Source organism: Epinephelus fuscoguttatus, linkage group LG4, assembly GCF_011397635.1.
Source record: "Epinephelus fuscoguttatus linkage group LG4, E.fuscoguttatus.final_Chr_v1".
NCBI lineage: Eukaryota > Metazoa > Chordata > Actinopteri > Perciformes > Serranidae > Epinephelus > Epinephelus fuscoguttatus.
Genome location: NC_064755.1, coordinates 31311110 through 31328715, shown reverse-complemented (window position 1 = coordinate 31328715; position 17606 = coordinate 31311110). Strand labels below are relative to the sequence as shown.

Below are 17606 nucleotides of genomic sequence, written 5' to 3'. Positions count from 1 at the left end.
CTGCTCACGCAGGCAGTGTGGCCCAGGCATAATACTAAAACTAATTAAAACTAAAAATGTTTAAAAAAACAAAAACAAAATGAAAACAAGAATTAAAAAATGACATGTAAATAAAAACTGATTAAAATTATAAAACTATTATAACTTTGATGTTTACTAACTCACATGTTCCTCAAAATTTACTGATGAATTGAAAAGAATTACCTTGTTGTCTTCTCTGTTTTCTTAAGTTTATTCTCAAACAGCGCTCCGTTCTGTTTGGTTGGTTCAGTCTGGCAAACAGGAGAAAAAAATAAAATTTCCACAAACCATCTTCGGTATTTTAAAAGTATACATAAAGAATATTATATGACAAACTAATTTTACCTTTTCCTTAAAACCAAACTTCTTGGGCTTCTCCTCCTTCACACAGAAGACAGAAATGGAAGAAAATTAATAAAGTAATGTAAAACAGCGGCTCAGTCACAACACATGATGTAGAAAACCCACAGTAAAGCCATCCAACACTGGAGCAATCAGAGGCCAGGCAGTGAATGCAACACAGATGTAAACTGAAGCCACATCGGACTGTGACATCCTCGACACCACCACCTCTTTCATCCAAATTTATGTGGCAAATAAAACACTGTGACTGTGATCTGTGACCACACCACAAAAACCAAATCATAGAGCAAATATCTGCAGAGAGAACAAAGCCTTGATAAATCAAACATGGTGCACCAGCGTCACTTAATCTGGAGGATTACAGACTTGTCTTATTTTATAGATGTCTATATTTTGTTGGTGAAAAGATGAGTAAATCACATCAGTACCTCCTCTTTCTTCTTCTTCTCTTCCACCTCTCTCTTCCTTCGCTTGTCCTCCTCCTCTTTCTTCTTCTTCTCCTCAGCCTCCTTTTTCCGCTTCTCCTCGTCTTCCTTCTTCTTCTTCTCCTCCAGCTCTTTCTTCTTCTGCTTCTCTTCCTCCTCCTTTTTCTTCTTCTCTTCCAGCTCTTTCCGGCGTTTCTCTTCCTCCTCTTTCTTCTTCTTCTGCTCCATCTCCTTCTTTCTTTTCTCCTCCTCCTCTTTCTTCTGTCTCTCCTCCATCTCCTTTTTCTGCCTTTCCTCCTCCTCTTTTTTCATTTTTTCCTCCTTCTCCTTTTTCAGTTTTTCTTCTTCCTCTTTTTTCAGCCTCTCTTCCATTTCCTTTCGCTGCTTCTCCTCCTCTTCTCTCTTCTTCCTCTCCTCCTCCTCCCTTTGCTGCCTCTCTTCTTCCTCTTTCTTGAGCTTTTCCTCCTGTTCCTTTTTTAGCCTTTCTTCCTCTTCTATCCTCTGCTTTTCCTCCTTTTCTTTTTGCTGTCTTTCCTCTTCTTCTCTCCTTTTCCTTTCCTCTTCCTCCTTGTCAACATCAGGAACAGCTTCCTCTTCGGCATCTTTCATTCCTGCATCAGGCTGCTCAGCTTCTTCTGTTGCTGGAGCCTTCTCTTCAATTTCCTCCTGTGAAACACAATCATGTGTCAATTTCGGAGTGTAAACAACAAAATGAAATTAGCAGAAAGATAAAATAAGTGACCATACCTCATTTCTCGTGCTCCTTGTTCTTGATTCGTCAACAGATTCCTGTGAAGGAAACAAAAATCATAAGCACTAAGAGAATAATATCAACCCAAACAGTGTTACTCTCAAATAAAATCCTCACTTTACCTCCACATCTTCCTTCTTCTCCTCTTCCTCTTTCCTCCAGGAGTTGGTATCAGCGTCTGCCACCTCCTCTTTAGCTAGTTCCTCCTCCTTCTTCCCCTCTTCTTCCTCTGTATGCCGCTGTCTGCTGCTGCTGATGGAGGACTGCTCCTCCAGTGTGCTGTCTGTGCCGTTGGTGGTGCCGACGGTGGGGTCCAATTCCTTCTGTCTCTCCAGGGCCTCCTGCATTCTCTTCTGCCGGCGCTCCTCCCTCTTGGCCAGGCGCTCCAGCAAAGCCTGGTCGTCATCGGCACCTTCAGCAGTGGTGGTGGTGGTGGTGGAGGACTCTGTCTCTGTCATGCTGTGAGCAAATGAAATTCACTTCATGAGAGCAGCAGAGCGTGAAAGTCAAGTGTGTGTCCTGTGTCTGACTGTGCTTCTGGGGTTTGGGGTTTCCAGGAACATACAGGCCTGGGATAGGAGGCAGAGTATTCTGTTTCTGGACTGAGCAGTTAAATAACATGTACTTTTGATTGTTACTGCAACATCTCCCTTCTGCCCAACAAATAACATCAGCTCTTCTCACAGATTTGACCTACAGCTGTTTAGAGAGAACAAAACCACAGGTGGGAGTTTCTGCTTCTCTGTTATAAATCTTGCCTGCTTGTCTTTTGTTTATCTTGTTTGTCCCACAACCCAGCAACTCCTCAACATTGTACCTGTTGGTTTCAATCACATCGGAGGTTCCAGACTCCTCTAGTTCCCTCATCTTCTTCCTCTCCTCCCTTGCACGTCTTCTTTGCTCCCGAGCTGCCTCCTCATCATCATTGTTGGCGCAACCCATGCTGAAATATCACACATAGAACATGTTAATGTGTTTGTGTTTAACTCAAAAATGACACAGCCATTGGAAAACCAAAAATAACAATCCCTTTTCAAGCTTGGTTACTGAAGTTACATCATAATTTTCAGTTTATATATTGAAAGTTATGTTTTGGAGGGCATAATAACCAGTATACATATTGACTACTGCACTGATTTCAAGTAGCAAAAACTTACCAAAATGGACACCAAATAGATATAATTGCAAATGTAACACTTTTTGTATTCGTGGCTAAACATTTTAATTTCACCAGATAATCAGCCATGCTTGTTTCTGATCATATAGGCCTAAACATTAGCTTTTAAAAATAAATATCTGTTTTAAATAAGATCTGCTCATGTTATAACCTTGAGTTGTCATTATGTTAGAGGCTTTAAGGCAGTGGTTCCCAACTGGTCCAGCTACAGGGTCCAGATTTGTCCATGTCATGCCATGTCACTGAGCTAGTTTGCTGTCTCTGTTAAGTAGTTGTCTGTTGGTCACTCGCTCTACAGCAGGAAACCGCACTTCAAAATAAAAGCTCTGTGCCAGAAATTCACTGTACTTAAAAATAAAGTGTGTTTTTTACACGCTTGACATGTTTGCGAGTTACTTGCGGTCCATTCAGAATGGACCCCTGACCCACTTTTGGACGTCGACCAACCAGTTGGGAACCCTTTCTTTCAGAAATACTTCACCCACATAATGACCATTTGTATATTAGTCACTCACCCTGTGGTACTTTGATTGCATGACGGAAACGTTGGTTTTCTCTCATGCCTCCACAGTGGAAGGAGAATCCAAAACAGGTGAACATTCTTCATCGACTGAATTCACTGCAAAAACTCAAAATCTTACCAAGAATATTTGTCTTATTTCTAGTCAAATAAGACAAACATTCTTGGTAAGATTTTGAGTTTTTGCAGTGTTCATAATTGCACTTTTGCTTAGACCTCACTATTTCAAACACATCACAGTCTCATGCATGTGTCTTTGAACTCTGATCAAGCAGAGCTCATAAGCAAGTGCATTATTAGGCATGCCAGGGTTAGGTGGAAGTGTTTTATATTGTAAATTTTTAGTGAAAATGCATGTGTTTGGAAAGTACTGAGCATCCAGCTGTATAAAGGAGACCTGAATTCTACTGCATGGGTTGTGTGAAAATTTGTAAATGAATATTTTGATATAGTTTTGCTGTTGTTAAATGTGGACCCCTTTTACTTCAATTTATGAAGACCTTTTGTATTTTTTGAAGGCATACAAAGTTTTCTTCATGAGTTCAAGGTGAGGACTTGATATACAAATGGGCATTTTGTAGGTGAAGTACTCTTTTAAGAGCTGAAAGTACCGAGTGTTTCACAAGAAAAATAAAGAAAAAAAATAGAGAAAAATCAAATTTTGTGTAACAGAAGTATTTGAGGACGCCTCTCATTTGGATTATGAACCACTGACATAAGCCACACTGTCTAAAGCTGACCTCATAAAGAGATGACGAAGATGGGAGATGCCACAACAGAGGGAAAACAGACTAAAGAAATAATAAGAAACACACATTGTACATGTGTCCGAGATCAAAATGTCACTTCGAAGAAACTGAGAGAAACTCCAAAGGGATGACCCCCCCCCCCCCCCGGCATTTATTAATGTAAAAAATACATTTAATGAGAGACAGAGACAGTGCTGCAAGAAAAGAGATGAAAAGAGAGGAAGATAAAGACATAAAGATGAGAACAAAAAAACTCTCATCCTGCCATTGACCTTCATCAAACTGTGAGTACGCCCACAGTGACACTTCTGAGCATGCCAGGCTTCTATCTTTCCAAGCATTACCAGGCTTTATGAGGCACGGAGAGAGCTTGAAATGGCCCATTGATAGTGTACGGGTATTATTTCCCTCTGCTCTTCCTGAATCTGCAACACAATGATTTACAGATGTTGTGAGAGGAAGAGGTGATAGGAACCACAAGAGTGCTCTCTGTCTTTATACCAAACCAGGCAAAAATCCAGCAAATCCTCGGGCAAAGGTTTTTGGGTCGCCCCGAGAAATCACTGGGTAAGTAATTCAATTAGATATTACTCCACCCAGAGCTAGAGGCCTGCTCTCTCAATGTTGCAGTGACATTTCCAGATGGGCCCGAACTCGAGGGACGTGAAACATACAGTGATAAATGGAGGGAAAGATGATGAGAGCTTCTTGGCTAATAAGAGACTTTAAAACTCACTCAGACTGTCAGAGACTGAAGTGTTCAGAGTGGGCTATCTTGTGCTGAAATAGAAATGGCAGTCAAAACATTCCAGCGTCTGCAGCATTTCCTCGGGCTGTAGAAAGGAGCTGAGGGCAGGCTCGGCTGGCACTGCTGGACTGTGAGAAAAATTGCTCGGAACGCCTTTTTCCATTGGAGCTCTGATAAGACATCAGATATGACAGAAACTGACCTCTGAACTAGGAGAAAATAGTATTTGATTCTATGGACATCTTGACTCGTCATGACCAAATTTCACCATCATCCCTGAAAGGAATGAACTGACAATATTCTATATTTGTAACAGATCCAATGAGAAGACCAAAACCAACAATGTGTTAGTCTATGAGTCCATACTTTCCAGCAACTCCAACCTGTCTGTGTCAGCTCTAAGACAAAAAGGTTATGAATATATACTCTTTAAAAAAAAAAGGCTAAAAGGTTTCCTAAAACAGCTGGGCACTGTATTTTTCAGCACACAAACAGGAGTGTAACTTCCATGTGTTGGGGACTACTTTCAGCCATGGATTTATATTTGGTACTCTAGTGAAGGAACATGTTACCCCAACCCAACTCCTAAGTTGTCGAAATCCGGCAATGTGAGCAGTGACTTGCGGTGTCAGACAGCAACGGAAAAGCCGTCCTTTACATCAGCATGATACACGGCTGTTCACCATGATAGTTTAATGGCACTTGGCAGGGAAACCTGACAGGACAAGAATTGCAGTTAAGGCAGCTAGAGTCCAGGTAAGGCGGTCGGAGGGGTGGTGGATGGGTTCAACAAATGTATTTTGAAAGAAGACAATGCACGTAACAGGCAGAACTTGACACAGTGTCCCAGAATGTTAACAACCAACGTACCCAGGGTACCTTGCATGCCATATCTGGACATGGAAAGTCCTTATTCTGAAAAAGACAGGATAGCCTACTTACTAAGCTGTTTACATGGCTGAGAAAAAGGAATATTCCTCTAATTTTCCTGCTTTCATGCAGCTGTGCATACGCTGATTAACTTGCTCTCCTAACATGTCAAAATATGGAAAAGTGAAACAGCTGGAGTTGCTTTTGCCATTTTTCTTTTTTGTATCAAAGCATGTTTTTTTAAAAATGTTTTCTACCGATGGCAGACTTGTTTGTCCATGCAAACACAGCCTCCCTCTTTCAGTCCTTCAACCACCTTCTTGAAAGGTCACAATTACATTATGAGCACATATCCAAAATCCTGTTGATTTCCAAGTCTTTCAAAATGTATAAATGTATACGTGTTTTTCCTTCCAGTCAGGAATGTGGGCTTTTCTTTTGGGCCTGTATCTCAGCCCTAGCTTGCAAACTGTTGGCTAGTTTGTTTGTGCGTAATGCATCCATAACAATGTACAGAAATGAATTTAAACAGGCAGGAGAACGTGTGTCGCAAACTGCAGTAAAAAACCCAAATGCCCTGTAAACATGTCCAAAGAACGCTCCTAAAACCAGAACAAAATCGGCATGTCCCATGTCTCAATCAGAAAATGACACATTTGGAATAAGGCCCAATAATTCAGAATCCCCAAATCGAATATGCTGTTTACATGACCCGTATCAAATTCGCAATATTGTCACATTTGGAATGATAGAAGAATATAAGTGTGCATGTAGACTTAGTGATTGTGGCCCATAAATGTCCAAAAGTGGCTTCAGCTTCACATATCTGGACTAAAGAAAATTACATAAGCAAGTTAATGACTGAAAGCTGGGATACAATCTACTTAAATACAATTAATTAATTTCTCTTTGATTAACGTTGGGTGTTTTGGTTCCTCTAATCAAAACACATCCCTATTTTTGATCCTTATTTTGAGCTGCTCTGTAATCAAGCAGCTACAGGTGTCAGTGATTGTGCTGATTACTGGGTTTGCCTCCACCTTTGGGTCACGACATCTCATGACGTGTCCAGGTATTTCCTGTCCTGTACAAATAGAGCTTGTCTGTTTATATTGTGTCACTTTGAAACTGCAGCTGAACTAGTTTTACTTTTAAAGATGTTTGAGTTGAAGTTTCACATCATGATAGATCATTTTCCTTTTGTTCTTGTGGTGTTTTGAGATACCATCCACAGAGTGAACCTGCAACTTCACCCCACCATAGTGGATGTCAGCAGTAACTCTTTAACGGTACAGTAGTATTTATATGAGCAAAAAACGAGAGGGGGGGAGAAGACAGAGAGCGACAGACTAATCCAAACAGCAGCACAGCCGAATGACTCCCTAATGAGTGAAAAAGGCAGAGGAGATCATTAAGCCGTCATCGCATGAGCGCCATCCAAGTCCTGTCTGCTTCATGTGGAGACACACAGGCACTCACAGATCCATCATGCGAAAGTGCAGAAACACAAAGACAGACACACAAATACAAACAGTAAGCCTTGATTACTGCGTCCAAGACTTTACAAGATTAGAGGAGAAGCATCTTGAGTATTCAGAAACTCTTCAACACCTCTAAAATGTTTCACCAATGGTAAAGTTTGTCCCACTGCACCAAACCACACTGCACAATATGGATGGGACTTTCCTTTGAGCAGCTGGTGTCTAATATCTCTGGCACCGACTGCAGATGTGGTTTATAAAAGCAGGGGAATGTTAGCCCCCGATGGTCAAATATGGTGTACTGAAACTGAAAACGTATCAGGTTTGTTTTGTGAGTCATGAGTCAGACAGTCAAACAGCGATTAGACTAATGAGGCTTTAATTTAAGATGTGTCCTTTTATAGCATTTCTACAATTACACTCACTCTTTCTACTAAATTAAGCTGGTGTTTGAGAGTGTGCACATCCATGTGTGCTTCTGTGTGTGTGGTTTATGTGATATTTGTTTATATGCACTCAGGTTCACTCACTTGTCCGCTTCGAGGCGCATCTGCTCTCTCCTCTGCCTCCTCAGCTCCATGCGGCGTTCAAAGTCATCGTCCATGATGCCCAAATGATTCTCCTCACTTTCTCACTGAAAGACATCAGATTAAGTGTGATAAATTCAGTGCGACCGATCAACCCATGATTATGAATCTCAATTTATCACCAAGTCAGTTTCACAGCTTTGTGGGGTTTTATACTAAGTAACAAACTCTCACTGTGACGTGCTAAAAAATCATAAATGAGCTCCGAATCAATAACGCATCAAAGTTTAGGAGACCACCCAACACAGCTTCATGACATGGGTAGAAACATAAAACTCCACAGTGGCTGTTGGGTCCTGTTGGTTTACAGTACCTTAGCAGTAGCTGGAGTTTAGTCCATGGACAGTAGTGTCTCCCCTCTCTTCATATATCAACCTCTACAGCCTGGTTTATATCTCAGCCCGTCTGCAGCACAAAGAATTCCTGCTTGTTCTTTCAGCAGCTTTAACTACCAGAAAAGGCAAAGCCTGCCTCTCCGCTCCCCTCTCTTTCTCGCAGCCTCCCTCCTCCTCCTCAACCTGACTCCTGCTCTCTCCCTCCGTCTCACTTTCCCCTCCCTGATCTTTGACTCTGTCAAACTGTTTCCCCTTGGTTTGTCTTGTTTTATCCTGCTGTTTCTCTTTCTGTCTGATGTAATACAAAAGCTTAGTTTGCCACCAAATGTGAAATCCATCCTGATTGATCATGAATCAATCGATAAACCAGTTTAAGCTACATGTCAATAGAGTCTTCACTTGAAACCACAGGTCACTACTTGTAAGTTTACCCAAACCATTTCCTGTGTCTTGGTCTTACCTCAGATTACATTTTGGCAAAAAGCTAAAGAAAAAATCTTAAAAAAGAGTAGGAAAGACTGAACTTTTGTATGAAAAATAAGCTGAGCTTGAGCTGAGTGAATAACAGCTTATACTGATGGATGACTAAAATACACTGTCATGTTTTTTCCAGAAAAAGGGAAATCGGGGTTCCAAAAAAGAAAAGGCAGAAAGAAAGAAAAGAGAAAGAAAGTGCACCAGTCAAGTTACTCTTACAGTTTACTATGAAAACATGGATGCTTCACACAGTTTCAGAGTAGACACCCAAGATTAGTGTCCCCAATTCAGTATCTGACTAAAATCTGTTCCTGATATGACACTGATTAAGAGCCAGAAAAAAAAGAAGAATATCAGAATGTCACGGCGAAGCTGACCTTTGACCTTTTGGATATAAAGTCATCTCTATATCATGATATCCTATTGGGCATTTGTGTGACGTTTTGTCATTATTAGCACAAGTATTCTTCAGTTATGGCCAAAAACATGTTTGTGAGGTTACAGTGATGTTTGACCACAAAATTCTAATTAGTTTATTCTTCATACCAAGGGGACATTTGTGCCAAATTAGGAGAAACTCCCTTAAGGTATTCTTGAGATATTGTGTCCATAAGAATGACACAGACAAGGTCACAATGACCTTGACCTTTGACCCTTGACCACCAAAACCATCATTTCATTGTTGAGTCAAAGTGGTTTAATTCTATTTTTACTGTAACAGAAAAATGCACCCAGGGCCGGATCTCGCACATGTGGTGCCCTTGTACCCCGCCTCCCAAGATATTTTATTCATGCATTTCCTTAACCGCCTATCCTGTTGGGGTTCACAGGGGGTGTGGAGCCTAACCCAGCTGACATTGGGTGAGAGGCGGGGCACACCCTGGACAGGTCACCAGACTATCACAGGACTGACACATAGAGACAGACAACCATTCACACTCACATTCACACCTACGGCCAATTCAGAGTCACCAATTAACCTGCATGTCTGGGGAGTTTTTCCTTATCTGCTGCAAGGGTCCTAAGGACAGAGGGATGTCGTATGCTGTAAAGCCCTGTGAGGCAAATTGTGATTTGTGATATTGGGCTTTATAAATAAAATTGATTGATTGATTGATGTCTCTGGACTGTGGGAGGAAGCCGGAGTACCTGGAGAAAACCCGGGTCATGATAAAAAACTATATTGGTTATTATTTGTCCTCTCTTGCAAACACTTGGACATAATCTTCTGGCTTTTTGGAGAGTCATTAAATCCTTGAAAGTTATTTCATCACCTCTTTCCCCTTGAAAAATCTGCCAGCTGATAATCAAGAAAAGAGATGTGAGAAATATTTTTATGATCTTGATCAATAAGTACTACTCGCTCAAACAAAGAATGCACAAACTACTCAACCTCCTTTCCTGATTGGAGATCGAGGTCTGTATATCCACTGCGCAGCCCTATTTATAAAACAGCTTTATTTATAGAGGCTGGACAGACATGATTGCACAACTCGTTCATCATAATCATCAGTGAACCCTGAACTTTCTATTTTTCATCCCTCAGACATCAGACATGACTATGTGCACGTAAAATGATAAATTTACTACTATGAGTCTGCCAAAGTATATAATCAATGCAGTGTGCATCTCCACCAATCAATCTACAACACAAAGTCTCTAATAAAGGTACAGTGAATCTGTTATTTTGTCTGTACTGGTAGGGGCTCATTTCCAAAAGTTTGTCATCACTGGTGTAATACACTTATGCACTGTGAAACCATAATATCCTGTGCCAAGCCTCTATCTGCAAAACTCCTGTCTGTAGAGCAACAGATTACAGTAGATGCATAATCTTTAATGTTCATAGATAAACTCTTTGAAAAAGGTTTGTGTACAGTCTACAATCTACTTCTTGGGCAGAAGAATTAACTCGATCATTCATCTTAAAGGTTTGAGGAGTGTAACGTTGTTGATAAAAACCTTTCATCAAATGATGTTTTTTCTTACATGGAACACTTACCAGCTGCTTCTGACCACCTTGTTTAAGCTTGTAAGAGAGCCAGCCAGTAACACCAGCCAACAGATACAGTGCTGAGGAACTCTGAAGAGTGATTTCAGGTTTAGCAACTCTATCTCACTCTGAGGAGGAAAGGAAATAAAACCAGTGAAGACTTTCAGACATTTTGCCTCAATAAGTCTGATTAAAATAAATTAATCAATTCATTCTTTATACACTTATAATTAGCTGTGTAAATATCCCAAATGATTAAAGTTTCGGTGAGGGTATCAGTTTTGCATTGTGTAAAACAAAAGATGCAGCATTTGATGCAACACCTGCCACAAAGAAGTCCATCAGACCTGTACAGTGAGGCAAATGGTTGCATTTCATCTATCAGTCTCTGCATGCAGTGTTGACTTTGCATAGATTAATTCAATTACTGAATGTATTGTCAAAATATTGTATTTATTGCATAAGGAAATTGTATCAGATGCCCACAGTCACTATGGTTGGAAATGTTAAAAAATTAGAATAAATTAAAGTACGTAGCTTTGCCCATCTGTTACAAACAGAAAACTAACTTTGTACAGCTTCAGAATTCACTGTTGAGGTAGGAACACATGCAATTTATGAATTTATGTTGTAGAAAGAAGATCTGTATTAACAGCAAGTTCTGTATTAAAAGTAACAATGACAATCTGTGTAGGGAACTCAAGGCTCTAATAATAATCTGTGTTTTGGGGTCATAAACTGTGATGCTCCACTGTAATTCTATTGCATCCATTTACTGAACTGAGCTTGGGTAAGGTCATAATTTCACATCTACCCTCAAACACTGAGACATAAAATGCTTCCAACAGTGCATTCTTCTCTGGGTAAATAGAAGGAATTGTACAAATCCTTAAAACCAAACTATTGGTTTTTAAGAGCCCTCCTGCAGCACAGCAACACCTAATCATTCAATGGTTGGGTCATTCTGTTCCAGGAAACTTTGGCCCGGCTTTTAGTCTGATTTTTTCTGTTGGTGGTCCTGTTCATATACTGAAAATCAGGCTAGAGACTGTGGCAGCAAGCAGACCTCCATCCAAAAAACGCAGTCGTTCGTTTGACATTTGAGAACATGCTGAAAGAAAACGATACGGTGAAAATCTTTCGCCTGCTTCACGAGCGAACTATGCATTCATCTTCTTCTGTAACAACATACCAAAGAATGCTGGGCACTGGGAAGACGTGAGCTTAGACTTTGTTCTCTTTATATCGTCTGTATTTCTTCACCTCACTTTGATGAGACATACGTGCACTTCAGCACAGCTAGCATTATCAGTGTTGATCATACAGTATGAGGTTATATAACACTATGCTGTGTCATTGAAAGAGAGCCACTTCAGTATTATCCCTTTGTTTACGTATTTGTATCTTTAATTCTGAAGAGGAGCCCACCAACAGTGAGCAGTCAGTCATTGGTTTAGTTTTTCAATGGCCGACACCATATACAGTCACAAGGCGTACAAACAGAATGGGCCAAAAGAGGCCTTTTCTAAATCATCCACCACATGGGTAACAAGACAGTTTGGAGCTTTCCTGGAAAAGGATGACACTCTTACACCTCTCTTCTCTGTAAAACAGGAAAGTGATTTATTGAAACTCATATCTGACTTTTGGACAAAACACTTGTGGAGGTTTGGAGACGTGGTTGTTGCTGATGTATGAAACATAATAATCTGCCAGTCCAGGAATTAAGAGCTCGAAACAATATGACGGTTTGGTCCAGACTTATTTATAAACAGCTAGTGATGCTGATCGGGACAAATCTTTTGCAAACATTTATGGTTCCAGATGACGAATCCTAATATGTTTGATTGTCCCCTCAGTTTTCAACATTTAGTAGCTGCTTACGAGGATGCACACTCTAATTCTTGCTGAGAGGATGGGCTGATTTTTTGGTATGAATTAAGCGCTTACACACATGGTTTTTCATCAAAGTACAAGTGTGGATGTTTAGGACACAAAATCAGGCAGTTTATGTCCGCTTCAGATTCCAATTTCTGCCCACAATCAGAACTGTAAGTATACTTTACGTGCGAACAATGTGTTGTTTCAGCTTCAAAATATCTGCAGACTCAGCACAGGATGCAGGTGTCTAAATAAGCACTCACACCTCCTCCCTACATCCTTCACATCTCTCATCGTTACACAAAGTGTCCCACACAGTGATGATATCGTAGGTATTTCAGCTATGTGATCTCTGGTCTCCTGTACAGTACATGCAACACCGAGCCAACGTCAGTCATCATGTCAAGGGCACCTTGTGTCCTCTCAGAATTCACAGAGAGACATACGAATAGGCAACCACAGTGAACACAACAGGTGATTTTGTTACTGTCTTTGGCATCATCATCAGCATCATCATGAACAACCTAATTTGTGTATTCATTTTGTTGCAGTTCTCATTCCCATTCATCAAATATGGCCACTTGTTCAGTGGCCCTATGCTTCAAACTATGATGCTCTAGGTAACCCTCTAGTGTCAGTTTTGGATGTGTCTATTTCCACTTGTTACATGCATAGTATATTTTCAAAATGAACTGGATAAGGATAAATGGATCGGTTTAGGACCAGATTAATGCCAGCACTCGCCTCTCCACAAAAACAAGCTTCCTACCGATTCTATTTTGCAAGGGCACCATTGCTGCATCTTGTGCTTAGCGCCGCCCACATGATTGTGATTGGTTATCCATCCATCCATCCATTTTCAACTGCTTGTCTGAAGCCGCAGCAGGCTGAGCATAGCATCCCGGACGTCCCTCTCCCCAGCAACACTTTCCAGCTGCTATTGGTGGATACTGAGACGTTCCCAGGCCAGATGAGATATGTAATCCCTCCAGTGTGTTCTGGGTCTGCCCCAGGGCCTCCTACCAGTGGGATGTGCCCATAACACCTCCAATGGGAGGTACCCAGCAGGCATCCTGATCAGATGTCCGAACCACCTCCACTGACCCCTTTTGACGTGAAGGAGCAGCAGCTCTACTAGAGCTCCCTCCGGATGTCCAAGCTCCTTACCCTATTTCTAAGGTTGAGCTCAGCCACCCCACGGAGGAAACTCATTTTGGCCACTTGTATCTGTGATCTCTTTCTTTCGGTGACCAGAGCTCATGACCATAGGTGAGGGTTGGGACGTAGATGGACTAGTAAATTAAAAGCTTTGCCCTCTGGCTCAGTTCTCTCTTCACCATGACAGTCCAGCACAGCGCCGGCATCACTGTAGATGCTGCACCAACTGCCAATCCATCTCACGTTCCATTCTACCTTCACTTGTGAACAAGACCTCGAGATACTTGAACCCTCTCGCTTGGGGCAGTAAGTCACTCCCAACCTGGAGGGGGCAATCCACCATTTTCCGACAGAGAACCATGGCCTCAGATTTGGAGGTGCTGACTCTCATCCTGACTGCTTCCCACTCAGGTGCAAACTGCCCCAGTGCTTGCTGGATGTCATGGTGTAAGTTGTTTGTATTTCAGAAAAATACAAACAACCTAGCACGTTTTCTCCCATAGTGCAAAATTATGATGGGTGCTAGGTCTGGCTATGTGAGACTTGGTTAAAACTAGTTTAATGTCTTTTGGTTTAACATGGGACGTGGACAGCTTTCTGGGTAAAAGTCCGGTATTTGTTTGACCCATCAATCTAATATTGCCACAGAGGGTTAACAGGGTTAACAGTGGGCGTAGAGTCTGATGCATCTCATACAGATGCTGAAGGATGCCTTATGCATCAGTATCAGAGCTGAGGGGTGTGACAAAGACAACCTGGGAATGTGAACAGGCTGGTAATTTTCATCGACACCAACATTTCTTATAAAGACATTACATCTCACATTGAATGTTCTGCTTTCCATCTCTAATCTATGGGACATACTTCCTCTCACAGTCAAACATGAGACGAAATGTTATCCATCACTCCCTCACAGTTGTTCTTACATGGGAACAATTAAGGTCTCAGGATGACAAAGGCTGGTCTGTTTCTGTGCATTATGGACTCTGTGGAGCAGCAAACAGGGACTGACTGACCTGCAGGCTAACAGCTCACAGACATGTCAGAGTCATGATCCAGGTCTGTTTGGACTGGCTCAGGTCCAGCAGGGCGGGCGAAGTTATGCATTTCTAACGTTTAAAAACTCACCACTCTGGCAGCGAGAGACGAACACCTTCCAACCACCCACTTTGTATGCACACACAGAGAAACACACACCGAGTACAGACACTTACTTCCCGATAACAACTGTCCCATCAGTCACCGGACAGATGATTTGTACGGATTAGAGGTGTGTGAATACTCGTTTTCTTACACTGAACTTATCCAAATGTAAAGACATAGGCCCCTTAAATGAGAGCACTAATCTTTTGGCATTTTAATTTAGACAGAAATGCCTGCCTGTACCCACCCGTGACACAGAAACCGTACCTCAAAGCTCCTCAAGCTGCAGGAGATTCTTGTAATCTCCTCATTTATATGTGGACGCATGTTATATGTTGTTATAGCCTTCCGGTCATAAATCAGAATCAAGTTCACAAATCATTCCCACATGACGGGTAGCCGACACAGTTTCTAATTCATACATCTGTAGCTGATCTGTCTCATCTGGTTAGGCTCTCCCTTCTGAAGGGATCAAAAGCTGATGCAGCACCTCTTTCTCTTTTCCTCTGCAGGGTCTCTCTGCTTTCATGCAACTGGCAACTCATCACTGGTTTATCACAGGCCGAGCGCTGGCCTTAACACTCACCAGACACTGCTCATGAATATTCACATGGATGTTTGCAACAAATCGATTGTCACAAGAGGAGAAAGGCGGTGACGAGGACACAAGTCTGGCTTTCTGCTGGCTGCAAATGTAGACTGTGTGCATCCTGTCAAATGTCTAAATACAGCTTTTACACATTTCACAGCTAGCTACCTAGAGCAAGTTTTAGTCAGAAGTTAAGATACATAGGGGCACTATAACATAATATGGCTTTTAAAAGAGTAGCTTGACTATTGAAAAATGCAGTTAAGCCTATTCACCTTTTTTTTTTTTTTTTTTTTTTGCAGTGAGCCAAATTAAACAATACTACTCTCCTGTCTGTAAGTTAGCTATGGAGCTAGAGCCATGGGGCAGTTAGCCTAGCTTGGCATAAAGACTGTAAGCAGGGGTAACAGTTAGCCTGGTTTGGTCCAGTGTTAAAAATAATTTGCCTTCCAATACATCTAAAGCTCACTAAGCAAAATGTTTACCATGTTTATTTTATTTGTTTATTTGTTTTATATGTATGGTCCTGGTACGGTGACAACAAGTACTATTCCCTGTCAAATTAAACAACGTATAACATATTAATTATTAAACTTTGGACAGCACCAGGCTAGCTGTTTCCTCTTCTGTCAATCTTTATGCTAACATCTCCTAACTGCACCTCTACCTACCCCAAGTGACTTTCCCACTGCACAAAAAACCTCTGGCTTTTGTATGTAACGAAAAAGGTCACAGCAAGGTCAAATGACACTGCAGTGGTCATGGGTATTTATCGGCTCCTGCTTCAATCTGCAGTGATGGAAAAACAACACCTGGGTGAACATGCTATTTTTTGCAGCTTTATCTGAGCAAAGTAAAAAGTAAAGAAAAAGTAAGAGACATAAAGAAAAGTGAGGCCTATAACATTTTCACTGGCCTCCATGCGGCTTGCTACTGTTTACTAACCTGTCTTCCGGCATGTCCTTGATGACCGGCATGATACACCAATAGAAAACAAAACATAAAATAAACAAAACAGAACGGCATACTCAACCGTGTACACAACTATAGTCTACTGCGAATGGGAAAGGAGTCTATAACCTAGTTTTAGCAGGTTTTCCGTGCTTCAAAAACCTACGTACGAGGGCTAATTTTGGTGGAAACAGACACACAGACATGAGAGTGGTCTAAATTCTCTCATCAAGTTAAATAAGTTTATTTCCAAATGTTGATTTTTTTGTTTAATTAACTAAAGAGCTGACTTTTAGCAACTATTATGTTAAAAGACTTTCTCTCTGACCACTTCCAGGCCACTCTGCTATCTTTATAGTTCATATAATATCAAGATATAGCACAACCTGATAACTATAATATAAAGCTATAGCAGGCAGACAGTGAGTATTCTGAGCCAGGCAAAACACACTTAACATTTATACATCAGCTGCAGCTGGTAAAAAGAAAACACATTTTCTAAACCTGCGTTTAAGTCTGTGTGTATTTTATCTACAAAGTCTTCTCATTTAAGTCATTAAACATGGAGATTAGACGGGGAGCACATTCAGGAGCAATAATTGCACCAGCTGCAAAGCAGAAGAAAAAGCAGGTTTAAGGGAGTCTACTGAAAGCATGCAGGTTGCTGGCATATTTAGACAAAGACCACTGAATACATCATGTGTTATGATGTGGTGTGTATAATTTAAAAGTGTGATCTGTTTTTATGATTGTTTTAACTTATGTACAGCGTCTTTGAGTACCATGAAAAGCACTCTATGAATAAAATGTATTATTATTATTTATTATCAGCGCAGTTCATTCATTAGTTCATATTTAGGCAGTGACTAATACTGGGGCTATGGATTTATGGGGCTATGACTAATACTGGGGCTATGGCATATTTTTAATATGCTGAAGTTAACAAAATGACATATTAGATGTGATTGATACGCAGTTCAAAGTTTACTTTGGACGTCTGCAGTGCCAGTGTTGCCCATCAAAAAGAGCTAAATCACAGTGAGCCCACATCTGAGTCCTTTGTTTCTGAAGCCAACTTGGATTTAGCTTGAGAACTCCTCAAGTGGCCCACTGGAGTTAAGTCTTATAAGACATTAGTGCTCGGTATGCAATACAAAAGTTAAAAGCCTTCCACTAAAAGCCCCATAATTACATCAATTGCATGGTACTTCTTTGTGTCTTCATACATCCCAGCATTGTGTACACACACCATGTGCCATTTGTATATTGTCTGGCTTTGTAATTACTGGCTCAATGATGGCATCCTTACGGAGTGTTTTATATTGTATTAATCAGACATCAAAAGGAGCCAGAAGAAAAGCATTATTTTCTGATAAAGACTCATTCT

General features: G+C 41.0%; 1 protein-coding gene across 4 annotated transcripts in view; it reads right to left on the bottom strand.

The window, feature by feature from the left end:
* The window catches only part of cald1b (caldesmon 1b), a 40174-nt gene that overhangs the window by 16220 nt on the left and 6348 nt on the right, over positions 1–17606 (bottom strand). For 2 of the 4 annotated variants that reach the window (XR_007449095.1, XM_049573151.1), the window contains exons 1-8: positions 8006–8164; positions 7636–7739; positions 2378–2503; positions 1683–2019; positions 1557–1598; positions 813–1475; positions 367–402; positions 205–272 (exon numbers count right to left, since the gene is read on the bottom strand). Coding sequence is in view for 3 of the 4 variants with exons in the window: in XM_049573151.1 (XP_049429108.1) it covers positions 205–272; positions 367–402; positions 813–1475; positions 1557–1598; positions 1683–2019; positions 2378–2503; positions 7636–7709 (1346 nt within the window). In the remaining variant the exon portion in view is untranslated. Of the gene's footprint in view, positions 1–204; positions 273–366; positions 403–812; positions 1476–1556; positions 1599–1682; positions 2020–2377; positions 2504–7635; positions 7740–8005; positions 8165–10506; positions 10626–17606 lie in introns of those variants that run through there. The other 2 variants (XM_049573153.1, XM_049573152.1) reach the window with 2 other exon arrangements.